Here is a 15,444-nt window from a genome sequence, read left to right on the forward strand (position 1 = left end):
GATCTCATCTGGCCCAACAACTTCCGCACTCTAAGTTATTAGCTCCGCCCAACAGGAAGTTGGTTATTGTGGGTTGTTTGAAAAACGCATGCTGTGGAATTTGATGTACTCCTCCTAGAGAATTCATCCAATCGCCTCCAAACTCGGTCAGCATGAAGTCAAGACATTGAGGATGCTAAATTGCAGACGGATTTTTGATATCTCGAACGGTTTGGCCATGGCGAGGACACAAATTTATGGCGAGAAAAGAGAAACACGAAGTGTTATAACTTCTGCACACATTAACTGATCTTGATGAAACTTCAGCAGTGTGTTTGTGGTAAGAGGCCGATAAGATGGATGTAACTATTGTGAGTCAAAGTTAGAGCGCCACCAACTGGTAGCAGGAAGTGCGTCACTTTCAAAATGCTTTTGACAAAAGAGGGGGGGGTTACTTTTACCCACAGTTACAAAAATCAGTACGCTTATTGGTCTCGTCGAGCCGGACAATTTTCTAATTTACAGTCATTAGCTCCGAGCAACAGGAAGTTAGATATTTTGGTTTGAATGTAGATTTTTTTGGATATTTCAGACTCTGCGTTTTTAGCTACTCCTCCTAAGTGGTTTATTTTATTCACACCAAACTTTTTCAACATGATGAAAATACATTAAAGATGCTAAATTGTTAACAGATATTAAATATCTCAAACGGTGTTGCTATGGCGAGGGATTAAAGGAATTTCAAAAAAGGAAACACTAAAAGCCTCATATCTTCTAAAAATGTAATATATATATATATATATATATATATATATATATATATAGCTGCGAGCAGCGATGGAGGGCCCAAGCCGTCGGCATTATAAGGGTGGTGCCACCGGCTTGGGCCCGCAATCGCTGCTCGCAGCTATATTTATTATTATTTTTTAGTGCTGGGAAAAAATTAATCGCGATTAATCGCATCCAAAATAAAAGTTTGTGTTTGCATAATATATGTGTGTGTACTGTGTATAATTATTTTGTATATATAAATACACACATATCCATGTATTTATTTAAGAAATATTTGCATGTATATTGTTATGGAAAAATTGATTGAATTTTATTTTCAATGATTTAATTTTGAATGCCATGCGTTCTTTTGCTGTATTTTGGGATTCTTTTGTGATGTTGATACAGCTGCAGGGTGTGTGTGTGTGGGACTTCAGAGGTGAGAGAATTTTGTTCCTGTGGTGGGTGACAAGAGATAACACTATAAAAATGCTGGCCAACCTCTGCTCTGAGTCTCACTCTGCCTGCAGCTGGACTGTGGGTAGACTGGGAACATTTCTTGCAAGAAATAAATATCTTTTAAGGACAATTTGAATCTTGATGTCTCTTATGCCTGATGCTGTTTTGTTAGTTATTGTTTTTGCCGCAACAGATTGGTGTCAGAAGTCGGACTCCTTGAGGTTTTCTTCTGGTCCTGACAGCGGATTTGACGAACTGATCATCTCAAAGCACAGGCTTTGATCTTACCTCACCGAATTTAAGAGAGAAGAGCCAAAGCTGCTATCAGGGCCAGGGAGAAACATCATTGGATTCAGAAAGAACTCGGTGGCAATAAAAGCATCTCGGGTAAGAGACAGTTAAATTATTTTATTTTGTGTGGTGTAATTTGATATTCTTTGAGTGAACCATAGTGGCTGGAACTATCTCTTTGGTACGGGCAGAGAAGGTTTTCGAGAGGGAGATTGTAACAAGCAGGGCTCAAAACCTGTCCGATTTTGGGTTAAAAAATCGGATCTGTGAAGAGACGTCTCACAGATTATTAGATGCGCGTCGAGGGAAAATCCAGGAGAGATAGAAATCAGCCAATATGGGGTCATCTCAAAGCAAGCTTGAACAAAATTTTATAGGCTACACCAGTTTTTCTGTAAAATGGGGAAAAATTACAGCCAGAAATGCATGCAAGAAATTGGGAAACGGATAATTGTTAAACAAAGGGTTGTTGTAGTTTTGTTCATGAGTGTAAAACTGTGAACAGACAGTAGTTTGTTGAACTGAAGAAGATAGAAGAAAATGAAAATAAATGCAGAAAGGATTAGCATTTAGGGAAAGATAGTAGGAAAATAGAATATTTTTATTGATAGAATTTACAAACAGTAAATTGTTGGATGGAAAAGAAGCAGATAAAAGAGAACAGAGTCGATGCAGAAGGAACTGGCATGTAGGGAAAGATAGAATGTTTTTCCTGATGGAAACAGTGAATTGTTGGATTGAACAGATACAGAAGGAAGTGGCATGTAGGGAAAGATATAAGGAAAGATATAATTCATATTTATGAACGCCTGTTAAGTCAAATTAAGTTGAAATGGTATGAAATGAGTTTTAGATAAAAATAAGGCATTGAGTATGATTAACAGGGATTAACATGATATAAAGATAAGGAATGTTTCATTAAGCAAAACGGGAAAAATTCTATATTTTAGAGATAAAATAATGATTGAAATGACGATGTGAATGCTTTATTGTATTAATGTTATGAAAACAAGAGTATTGAATAATAGATTGCCATATTTTTGTAACAAGAGTTGAAGGTGCAAGCGGCTAAGATAGCTGTCTGTGTAATTTAGAGACTGAGAAGATTTAGAGAATCTTGTGGTTTCTGTGAAACAGTAGAGATAAGTGGGACTGAATAATTATAATACAATCTTGTGATTTAAGTTGAATCTGCAAACTAACCATTTGATAGAAGAATAAGCTTTTAAAACCAGTGTTGATGAAATTAATGACACGTTAAAGTTTTAATACTGTATGAAGAGTAACTGAACAGTCCCGAGATAAAAGAGAGCAAATGCTGTAAGCAGCTCTGCTCCGCTCTGACGAGATTTGCAGATGATGTTTTGTAAAAGTTTGATTGTGATTGGAAAGATAAACAATAACTTAACTGGCTCCAAACAAAGAAAGTGCCAAAATGACACAAATTTAAAGAAAAGTCTGTGTTAATATGGGTTAGAAAGTAGATCAATGTTAATATGATGAAGATTATGATTTGGCTATTGTAATTGAATTTGCAACTGGGACTGTAAAAGAAAATACAGAGAACTGCTTATCAATGGCTCTGTTTGCATTTCCTAAATAGAAAACACTGTTTCAGGGGTGTAAAGTAGGGTGGAGATGTTAGAAAGATCAGAGTGATAAGACTGTAGGCAGAATAACAGAGAGTGTTTTATTGCGGTCAGCGGGGTCATTCAGTGACTGATAAGACTAAATGAGTTGCAAAATATTTTAAAAGTACCGGTCACTAAAAGGATGATTGTGTTTTGAATGAAACGCTTTGATAAGGTTTTAGATGATATAGAGAGACAAATCTAATGAATGATTTATAATGATAATTAAAAAAATTTTTTATCACAAGCAGAGAGCGCAGCCTCAAAAGTTGAATCATAGAAGCAGATTGATAAACTCCTAGAGAAAACATTGAAGTCAGGTATTAAATTATGGCAATTGAAAACCTGACAACTAAAATTGAAATGAAATTTTAAACGTTATTAAGAACTAGAATAATTTTTATTTTTTCTTTAAGATAAAATAAACAGAAGCAGTGTCACAGGATTAACAGTTGCTAAATGTAAAATGTGTAAAAAGGCATTTGATTAAACAAAAGCTTGTTAATGTTGATTTTAAAAGATAAGCTTGTGATTTGCTGAAACGATTTGCTTATCTAAATCTGGCATGTGCTGTGACTGAAACTGCCACAGTTTCAGTGCAACAGAGACTCATTCTGAGTGGAAATTTGTAATGTCTAAATAACAATACATGTAATTTATGGAAAAGATGCCTTAAGATGGGCTACAGTTAAAAAAGATGGTAGATAAAGTCTGAAGTTAAAAGTTTATGAGAATGCAGTGTACCAGTCCTGAATGCCTCAAGAGTCTCTCTCTCATTCAATGTCAGCTGAAAGCTGTTGTCTGAGCCTGTGTAAAGCACAGTGTTTCAGTTGAAAATCATAGATATGGAAAAGCTAAAACAAATCATGCTACAGGCAAGTTCAGGTTTGACAAATTTAGAGGACAATTTGTAAATGTTTTAAAAGTAAAACTGAATGACTTTAAAGAAGTCTTTAAAATAATACTGTTTAGGACTTGTTTATTTTAGGACCAGAGACTTTTAGCTCTCATTTTAGCTTCCACCATAAAACAGGGCCGATGGCTCCGGCTACAGAAGTAACAGTACACTGAATGTACGATTGTGATCTAAATTCACTGACTATAATCTAAGCAGCTAGGTTGCTACCTTTAAGATGATTAATGAATTTTAAGTGATTAAATACTGTTGTTATTAATCTGTCTCCCTATGTTTAACACTATTAGGCAGTCCGAATGGCTCTGATGACTCTTGAATGCGCCTTTTCCTAAGCTCCAGAAAACAACAGATTATGTTGAAGAAAACGGTCACAGATTCTGTGATGGGAAAGAGCGGTAACCAAGTGTGTACGAAGTGATTACCCCAAGGACGGGTAAGATCCTTTTGGCCGAAGGTCAACCTAAGACAGGGGAAGTCACGCCACAAACACTGGGCATCTCCTGATGGAGATGTTTTTATGTGAGATGGATATGAGAGTGGCGCTGATTGACTGAGTGGCCACCAGCATCAGCAGATCATTGAGAGGCGAGATGAGCTGTGAGGAGTTACGGCAGTCTGACACAGAAAATGTGAGTTCCTCTATATACCACTCACCAGAAACCGCGTTGATTATATGGCTTGTTTTCCATTGTGACAAGTGTCTGCAACTATGCCAGGGAGACAACACCCTGAAGAAAAGAAAATTATTGCTTTAAGTGCTAATGGAAATGGGCTTTCAAGAGCCAACTGAGACCGTGAGGTGATTGTCATTATTTGTTGTGGAGACAGTAACAAAAACTTTTGTAATTTTAGTGGCCTGATGGGCATTGAAAATGCAGAGATTGTGTTGATGCTGAACTAATGTGTCAGTTCTGACTCCTGTAGATCATTAGACATGACAAAGGACCATTATAAGACATGGTGGTGGCTAAAGATGAGAACAGCTTGTGATAAGTCATGAGAATTTTCTGGAAAACAAAGGTTAGGTGAATTGAGTCTTTAAACTAAAGATAACCTTAGAAAATATCATAGTATAATGTATTTTAGATTGTTGTAATGGTTCTAATTTGAGTCAAACATTTGCATTTTGACATGTGTGAACTATTAAGGATTGACTATGACTATGATTATTTTAGTTACAGTCCTAGGAGGCTGTTGAAAAGATTATTTGCTTATAGTGAGAGAGAGAAAGAGACTGCTTGAGTGGAGGAAGGGATGGTACTCTGTCTGACTTTCTGTTATCAGTCAACCAAAGAAAGCTGAAGCAAAGTAATAATTATGCACCAAAACAATCCAGCTGACTTTTCTAAAATCAGATGAATAATGAACAGACATGCTTTGAAACTGGTTAAGAGGCCATAAAAACATTAGATAAAAGATACAGGAAAATGTAAGGTTAAAATGTCATTTAAAAAAAATAATTTAAAAAATATATATTTTTAGAGAAAAGATATGAATAAGAAATATGAGCAGTTCATAGTCAGGGATGAGTGTGAGTGTAATACATGTTTTGTACAGTATGTGTTAGTTTAGGACAACTATTCTGTCTGAATAGTGTGTATAAATTTGTCATTAACCTCTGGAAAGAGTGTTTTAGCATTATAGATGGTTTAAGGCAAATGACAAATTTGAAAGTATGCTGAGGATTGTGAGTCAATCTGATGAGAAGGCAACACAGAACATAGGACGAGCTTTAAGTTGATTGATCATCGAGCTCTGTCTGTTAATTATTATTTTGGTCATTTATGATGTGCAGTAGATTTGAATTACTTTCTGGACAGGTTTAAGTCTTGATGTGTAAATTAGAATTGTGAAGTCGTAGATAGCCGTCAGTCATGTGTTGAGAAAAAGTTATAGATTTGACAGCAACAAACATGTAAATATCAGATTATCCAGAGAGCCCTTAACAGTTATGTATTGTAAAAAAGGGGAGATTGTTATTCGACTGACGTTGACGAAGTGTACACGACCTGACCTGACCAATTGATGACCTGGAGAATGTTCGTAGATGACAGTTGCTTAAGAGACCAAACAATAGGCCTGAAAAGCAAGAAACGCTGTGAGACTAGGGGCCGTTGCCTTAAAACAATTTGATAAGAAGATGAAATTGTGGCTTTAAGTAATATTTTTATTTCAGAGGCAGAGAAAAATGTCTAAAGGAAATTTGGCTGAAGGACAACGTTTGGGTTAGCAAACTTTATCCAAACAAATGTTACCAAATAAATATGAACAAATATTGCAGTTTTCCTGTAGCTCAAACATTAGAGTTTGGCACCTGTAACGCCAAGGTCATGGGTTCGATTTCCGAGGGAAAGCAAGAACTGATAAGAAAGTAAATGTGTACCTTGAAATGTAAGTCGCTTTGGATAAAAGCGTCTGATAAATGTAAGAGAATCTTATTATGTTAAATTGATGCACGAGATGAGATCTCATGCATCAAGAGGAGGATGATAACAGTTGCCAAATATGGTTTACTAAGGGGTTCACATTTACTGAAAGCCATCGCACAGGTGGGAAGATAAATGTTAAAAGGACATTGGGTTTAATTGGGTAAAAGCCCTGCAAGAAGCCATTATTCCCCCTATCAAAATAGCTGTGTGCATTGTTTGTATCTGTAAGTGTGCTAATAACAAGAATTGTTTCAACAGGAAACGCCAGGGCAGATGCGGCAGCACAGCAGACAAAAGAAAACTATATGACAATAACCTCAACATTTGTTTTTCTTTACAGAAGATGCAGACTTTTGCGCACATGGCATGAGCAAAGACACACACACACATGAACAAATGGTCAGATAAGAGCCTTTCAACTCTTCAGGGGAGGTCAGAAGGACAGGAAAGCCCAGAGGGTTAGAAGGACCATTTGTCTAAAACCAGCTGATCTTGTCATACAGGAGTGAACGGGCAGGGCAGACTGTGCCCAGTGAAAACAATGGCTATGGATGAATTTGACTAGTTATCCTGGCCTGGGTTATTATTGTGGCAGAAAGGTGCCACACCTGCGCAGCGCATAACTTAAGATTTTCATTTTTCAGGATGTCAGAACGGATTGCATCAAACAGAACTGATTCTGTTCCAAATGTATACATTTTGTCTTGTTAACATGAGCAAAGTGAAGAAACAGTGCCTAACCCTGTGCAATGCCTAACTTAAAATTTTCATTTTGCAGGATGTCAGGATGGATTGAACCAAACAGAACTGATTCTGTATTGTTTTGTTAACATGAGCAACGTGGGTTGAGTGTTTTTCAGGAGAAAAGGACCCTGAGTGCTATTTAATGAGCAAGAAATTATCCGATGATATGTTTCAGGTTGAAAATTCCACAGGTCACACCAAAAGGGACGACAAGACAAGCGGTCACTAACAAAATCACTTAAGGTCTGCTTTCGCAGGTGACAGCAGACAGTAAACGACTCATTCCAGTGGGGGTGCGATCGTGATCTAAGGGAAAATCTTGTTAGGATTTGAAAATGATTGGAGAGTGTGAGACCTGGGTCCAAGCATCTCACCTTAAACTATACCAACCAACGTCAGCAACCCCACGCGCCGATGCGGAGGGCAGTGAGGGATCAAGGATGTGCTAGAAACATACCTCTCCTTGCCAACGGTGGAAAGACCATTTCAACGGCACGCAAAGTGTCAAAATGGTGAAGATGGAACGTCCATGGGGCAACGAGATGATCAACATATCTGGAGAAAATGTTGACCAATTAATGGTTGAAGAAAAGTTTTGTGATTTTATTTGATTGAATATTGAGGGCTTAGTATTGATATAAATCTAATAAGTATGGTGATAAGAAAAAGACGGTATGTAATGGAAAAGTCAGGGATAATTTCGAACAACGAATGATCAAATTATAAAACTTTTCTGGTTAGATTTTATTAAATAGATTTTAATTAAATATAGCTTTAGAAGTAAAACCATTTCCTGACAAAATATTGTGATTAATTGAAAAAGGCTGAATACATAGTGTTATGATGTTATTCTGATAATTTTGTTATTAATGGTCTATCCTAAGGGTGAACAAAATTATGCAGATGGTACGAGTAACAGAAGTTGAAATTATAATCATTTACGTTTTTTCGGTATTATAATATCCTTTATTCTTACTATACTTTAAGTTATACTGGAGTGACTGAGGGTCCGATTTATCGGGAATGCGGTAGCAGTGCTTATCCATTTAGCCCGGCTTCAGATAAAATATTTACTTGCTTGCTCCTAAGTTTTTATTTTTTATTATTTCTTTCAAGGTTCAAGTAGAGTGATCAGGTATACGAAAATCAGATATGAAAGGTAACTGTGATGTAAAGACTTGAAACAACTCTTATCATTTATGGGTTTGATGCAGAATTAGAAACAAGGGTGTTTTTAAGTTGTTATAATCAAACCTAATGTTAATGAAACCAAATCGTTTATCAGAGAATGATAAAGAGGAGGAATTGTTATGGAAAAAATTTATTTTCAATGATTTAATTTTGAATGCCATGCGTTCTTTTGTTGTATTTTGGGATTCTTTTGTGATGTTGATACAGCTGCAGGGTGTGTGTGTGTGGGACTTCAGAGGTGAGAGAATTCCTGGGGGTAGGGGAGCCACAGGGGTCCCTTTTGTTCCTTGTGCTGTGGTGGGTGACAAGAGATAACACTATAAAAATGCTGGCCAACCTCTGCTCTGAGTCTCACTCTGCCTGCAGCTGGACTGTGGGTAGACTGGGAACATTTCTTGCAAGAAATAAATATCTTTTAAGGACAATTTGAATCTTGATGTCTCTTATGCCTGATGCTGTTTTGTTAGTTATTGTTTTTGCCGCAACATATATACTGTATATACATTTATACATAATTTATATTATATATAAATATAAATAATTTATATATAAATAAAAAAAAATCTTAAATGTATACATGCATATGTGTGTATTTATATATACAAAATAATTATACACAGTACACACATATATATTATGCAAACACAAACTTTTATTTTGGATGCGATTCATTTTTTTCCAGCACTATTATTTTTATGTACATTTATACTTTGTTTATATATTTTGAATTGTATTTACAATGCCTTGTATTCATTTTGTTTTTTGTTGCATTGTACTTGAAATGTTTGCAATTTAACTAAATAAAATTAAATAAAAAAAAATAAAAAAAAACGTATCTGTTCTAAAAATCTGTTTCATACTGCCAGAGGTGCTGCTTTACGGCAATTTCTGAGTCACTTCGGCACTTCCGCTTCATGGCTTCCTTTCTCGTGGCATCGGCAACGATAACACCAGCTGCTATTTGAGGTAAGGCTTTTTCGGTTAATACCAGGGGGCCAATGTTTCGGAAAACCTCATGACTCTCTGTCGCACAGTAGAGAGATTACTGTATGGACAGGAGGAGAAGCTCGCGGGCAATCGGGGGAACGTGGAGGCAAAATGACAAAATAATTAATCAGAAGAATACTTAGCAAAAGTTTCTTCTGCTCCTAGCTCATGGACACCTCCTACTCACACTCTCAATCTTGGCACAGCTACTAGAAGACAGACGGGTTGCTCACGTCACATCCAGGGGGGCAGGGTTTCATATTATTTTGAAGCTTCCCCGGCCGCCGCCATTGATTAGCCGACCCCCACCTGCTGTTAACATTCCATTGACTCCCATTCATTTTGGCGTCACTTTGACAGCGAATAACTTTACATCTGAGGCATTTAAAGACTCCATTTGTCCATTATTTATTTCTAAAGAAACACGAAAATGTATAAAGGGCTCCATTACCTTCTAGCTTACGTTATGGCCCCGTAGAAGCAATTTTTGTAAAAATAGGCTAAGGATTGCGTCATAACTACGTAACTCTCTGTCGCACAGTAGAGAAATTACCGTATGGACAGGAGGAGAAGCTTGCGGGCAATCAGGGGGACATGGAGGCAAAATGACAAAATAATTAATCAGAATACCTAGCAAAAGTTTCTCCTGCTCCAAGCTCATGGACACCTCCTACTCACGATCTCCGTCTCTGCAAGTTTCCGAAGGGAATGATTCAGATTTCTCTTGGCACAGTTACTAGAAGAAAGACGGGTTGCTCACGTCACATCTATGTCGTCAAGCTCAGTTTGAGTCTGCGCAGTACACTCGACCATCAAGAAGTGAGTGCTTCTAATTGACTTCACTTTTCTCCGTTGAATCCAATGGGGTCGCTGTGTCCATTTCTTTTACTGTCTATGGTTAATACACAAGTTACAACGAGTTCTAGTTAGCTAATGTAAAAAGGAAAATGGCTTCAGGTGCCATCAAATGGGGTCTCTGGTCGTAATCAGTCGCAAGTCCGTCACTGACCAATCAGCATTCATTAGCAGAATGCTAGCGTGTTCCGGCCAACAACGGCCCAACCTGTAAGAAATCGAAAGGACATAAGTACTCATTCATTCGACTTTTGGACTATAATCTATATTGAACTTGCGGAATCAACAATAAAATCTACGTTGATTCAACGACAAGCAGGAGAAAGAGATACATTTAGTCGGCTAGCTCCATAGACTCCCATTCAGTCTGCGCTCGCCCGCAATCACCTCCAGTGGAATTCTAATGGAACTGCAACCAAGATCGATACAATGGGGCTAATAGGAAGTGCCAAGGCTCTCCGTAGACGGGCTCTGAGCAGGGGGCCAATGTTCCATAAAACATTGAAGCTTCCCCAGGCGCCGCCATTGATTAGCTGACCCCCACCTGCTGTTAGCAATCCATTGACACCCATTCATTTTGGTGTCACTTTGACAGCGAATAACTTTACATCTGGCGTTTAAAGACTCCATTTGTCCATTATTTATTTCTAAACAAACACGAAAATGTATAAAAGGCTCCATTACCTTGCATCTTACCTTATGGCCCTGTAGAAGCATTTTTTGTAAAAAAAAATAGGCTAACGATTGCGTCGAACCACGTGACTCTCTGTCGCACAGTAAATAGATTACCGTATGGACAGGAGGAGAAGCTCGCATGCAATCGGGGGGACGTGGAGGCAAAATGACAAAATAATTCATCAGAATACTTAGCAAAAGTTGCTCCTGCTCCTAGCTCATGAACACCTCCTACTCACACTCTCCGTCTCTGCAAGTTTCGGAAGGGAATGATTCAGATTTTCATAAGGTTGCCCTACAAATACTGATCGTCAGTTTGACTGGATGAGCTGTCAATTTTCCTTCATGATTTATTTTCAGACATCATGAGAATAACGTTATACTTTTAACGTGACATGTTATAACAAGAATATCTGGCAAGAGCTCTTTTCAGTCGCTGCTTTCTTTTCCTCGTGATTATTTTTTTTCCCCTTTGCAATCCGCTGTAAAAGTATGTAAAAGGACAACATATACTGCACATTTGTGGTCTGTTTTGCTGAATTTAATTTACGATATATTCAATTAATAATTCACTCACTGGAATGCACAAATAATCTCTCGTTATTCTCCTCAAATCCTTACGTCTCTTTCTAGGTTTGTTTTCACAGGTTTAATGCAATTTATAATCTGACAAAATGACGGAAATCACTTTGAAATAGTGAAATATCACGCAATGCTTAAGTTAATGAACATTTTTGATTAAGGCAACATAAATTACATAATACATGTATATATTACTACAGCGATATTTAACCCGTCCGTTATTGCTGTGGAAAGACTCGCGCTTTTGGGGTTATTTGGTCTGTTGAAATACCTTGTTGATGCTTTTACACTTTTAAATTTCCTTTTAATGTTAGATGGTTGAAGCAGGGTGAGTAGATTAATGTCATCTCATTGTGACACTTTTTTTTAACGTATTGCGTTCATAGAGCGAGCCTTTTTCACTGATTGTTTACAGCTTAACGGACGTTACACCCATAATTAGCGCAAAGCGTCATGTGGCGTAGGAATAATATAAGGTGGATAGCTGTGTCCCAATTCAGGGGCTGCAACCACTGAAGGCCGTTACAGAGACTTGTTAAAGTTTAAGGTATAGCCGTTTGTGTCGGAGCGACGAAGGCTGTCCCAATTCAAAGGCTCTTTCAAATGCTGCCTTCTTTTCCTGTGAAATGAAAGATACAACAGATGGATCATTCGCGGCCTTGCCTACCCCAGGATTCATTGTGCGCCATTGACGACAGATTTTTTTTTTTTTTTAGAGAAATTGCCATTTACACTTTTAAATGCAAGTATTGGGTTTCAATTCAAAATTGAAAGGTTCAAAATTCACTTAAATGTTACCAACATGCGATTTTATATAGTTCTTCTTTATGTACATAAGTGGACCAAGGTGAACATTTTTAGATAGGTTTTAAACCGTTTTGTTTTTAGGCAGCTGAATATGTATAAGTACACTAACAGTATCAGGCCTGATACAGATACTGGTATTGGTGCAACCCTACAAATTTCTATTACTATTTCTCAACCCCCCTTGCAACAACCCATTTGTGTACACCAGGGGTTTAAAAACAATTCCTTGAGCTTTCCCAGCACTGTCTTTTGGATGTGACAAACCCAAGTGTAAACTATACAGCATGGACTACTATAATAACATCTTCAACACAGTATTTAATTAATGGCACTTTATTGTCCAAGTAAACAGGGTTGCTGTGATCAGAAACTACCAATACAATGGACAGAGTATGTTATCACCCTCTCTGTACTAAAGTTATAGATTAAATGCATTGTTACAACATACCACCCCCCCTTATCAAAAAAAGAAAAGAAAAGAAAGAAAGTCAGACACCACTGGAATTCTCTTTGCCCTCTTTATTTGAAGATACATACATGACCCTCAAATCAGATTTCAAACATTGTGTTAAAACATTCAAAAAAATCAAAGTGTGCACTACCTAGTAAAAATAAATTACTGAGGAATGTAACAAAAACTGTAGAACATGTGTGCACTGTAATTGCTTTGACTAATAATATCAGCTGGATGAGCTAAAACATCCAGCTCTGCCATAAGCAAAATAAACAGTACAAATGAAAGTAATAATATTTTTAACAAGACAAAGTCACTTCATTATCTGAAAGTGTCTAATAGCAGCAGTTGCTGTTCTCTACTGGGGGAAAGAAGGGGGCATGGGGAATGGAACCATGGGCTGTGGTGGCTGCTGGGGCGGTTGAGGAGGACTAAATGGGTACTGTGGGTGGTTTATCCCATTCTGGGCCTGAGCCAGATTACCCGGGAAGGACTGGTTCTGGAAAGTTTGATTCCCAAAGGCAGCAACTGAGTTCGCTGTGTTGTAGCTGGTCTGTCCATTGCCACCATAGCAATTACCATAGCTACTGCTGCTATTGTTACTTTTGTCATAGCTGCTGCCTCCATAGCCACCATTCTGCACCTTTGGTCCACTACCATAACCCCTGTCACAATCCCTATCTCTGTAACTACTGAAATCTCTCCTAACTCCACTAGAATACCTATCTCGACGATCGTCCTTATAGCCACTGCGACCACCACGAGACCGACCTTTAAATTGAGGGGAAAAAAGGGTAATTATTATGTCATTAATCTCAGGTTTCTAAAATGTTCTGTGTTAATTATCAGCCTTCACCTCCTCTGTCCTCTGCCATCTGGATCAGTTTTGGGTTGATGGCCTGGTTTGCCTCTCGGAGGACAGAGATTAGGTCGTTGGCCTGTTTCATGTTGTTGGGAGTAAAGAAGGTGTAGGCTGTGCCTGTTTTTTGACTGCGGGCTGTTCTTCCAATGCGATGAATATAGTCTTCAGATGAGTTAGGGTAGTCATAATTGATGACAAATTTGACATCTTCCACATCTGTAAAATGTTGCAGTGTGGCAAAAAGGAATGCAGCAAGATTTTGCACACCACAACAGCCAGACCAAAAAAAAAAAAAAGTTAGCAATGAGTACATTAAACAATTGAATGGAATCTGGGCTGAAAAAAAAAAAGTTAATGGATAAATATAAACAGATGACAGTTTCTGACTCCATGGGAAGACTACTGTGAGAAGAGAGAAACGATGCACACTCTATTATAAAAAAAAGAAAAAAAGAAAATGAACCTAAATGCGTTCCACCCTCCCATTTTTACTAGGGCTGCACAATTAATCGCAGTTAACATGAAATCGCTTAGTGCGATTATGAAATTGCTTGTCAATGAAGCATGGATCTGTGATCAGTACTAAATGCTGCTCCATCTGAAAGCATTGCAAGTTTTGAGTTGCTTATAACATGCATGTTAAAAAGCAACATGCGTCAAACATTGTTCCAAACATATATGGAGCATTTATGAACCTCTTGTCCAACAAGAGACAACATTTAAAGGGCCCCTATTATGCTATTTTAAAGTTTCCTAATGTTGTTGTGGAGTCTCCTACATGTTCACATGCATCAAAGGTAAAAAAAAAAAAAAAAAAAAAAACTTTAATTTCCAAACACAACCAAACACACGCGAGAAGTGATAAGGAAATAACGCAAAATCCCGCGTGCGTAAGACCGCAGTTCTAGCGCGAGTTTGTTATTAAATTGTTATTAAAAATGATAGCCTGCAAGAAGCTTGCGATCCAAATTGTCTGTGCACTGATTTGCAGCGAAAAGGAGAAAAAGAAAAACATTATGCATGAAGAAATGGCTGGGAAGACAAGGGATGCAAGGACTGTGTGTTCTGCAAAGAGAGTTGGGGGTAAATAAATAATGTTGCAATGTGCTGCTGTTGCTGCTGGTCAAGCAAATGTTTGTGATTTGTTTCTGTTTGATATAATTGTAAATATATCTATTAAAATACTAATATTGTGGCCTATAACTCCTCCCCGAACTCCCCGCTGCTCTGTATCTTGTTCTCTCATTGGCTGTCGGTCATCGCCGATGTAGTTTTCAGTCAGAACACTTTCACACAGCAGGATTTTGAATCGCCGACAGGTCCAGATATTTAGCATGCCAAATATCTCACGGGCGTCGGCGACTCGTCGGCGATTCTCTCATATCTCGTCTTTGCTCATTCACACTGCGTGATTGTCACTCGCGTGAACGAGCACCGATTTGCCTATGATTTCGGCCATTTGTCGGCGATTTCTCAAAACCTGTCAGCGAGCCAAAATCGGGGCTAAAATCATGCAGTCTGAACTCGGCATAAGGCGCACAACATAGCCTTTATCACTGTATAGAAATATGTCGGTTAGCATTGAAGTATAAATATACTTTATCATCATGAAAACACCCGAGAAGGCTTGAAGAACTCAGATAAACCATATATTGTCATAGTTGTGTGTTTATTAGTCATGTTTAATCAAAGCGTTTCAATATTCTGTTTATTCAGCTACAGCAACAGTATGATCCCAATAGGGATTTCATGGAATGGCATGCGCTACCGTACTTCTGCAGGGCATATTTGAAGTTTCTGCGCGAGAGCGC

The 15,444-nt window shown here is 37.9% G+C and overlaps 1 protein-coding gene across 1 annotated transcript in view; it reads right to left on the reverse strand.

The window, feature by feature from the left end:
- Positions 1 to 12,821: 12,821 nt before the first annotated feature.
- The window catches only part of LOC311092562 (putative ATP-dependent RNA helicase DDX5), a 65,661-nt gene continuing 63,038 nt past the window's right edge, over positions 12,822 to 15,444 (reverse strand). Inside the window, exons 12-13 of the mRNA XM_084129376.1 lie at positions 13,628 to 13,849; positions 12,822 to 13,542 (exon numbers count right to left, since the gene is read on the reverse strand). Of these exons, the coding sequence (XP_083985502.1) occupies positions 13,130 to 13,542; positions 13,628 to 13,849 (635 nt within the window). The 3' untranslated portion in view covers positions 12,822 to 13,129. The remainder of the gene's footprint in view (positions 13,543 to 13,627; positions 13,850 to 15,444) is intronic.

The sequence above is a fragment of the Abramis brama genome, assembly GCF_963993115.1.
Source record: "Abramis brama genome assembly, chromosome: 11".
In the NCBI taxonomy this organism is placed as follows: Eukaryota; Metazoa; Chordata; class Actinopteri; order Cypriniformes; family Leuciscidae; genus Abramis; species Abramis brama.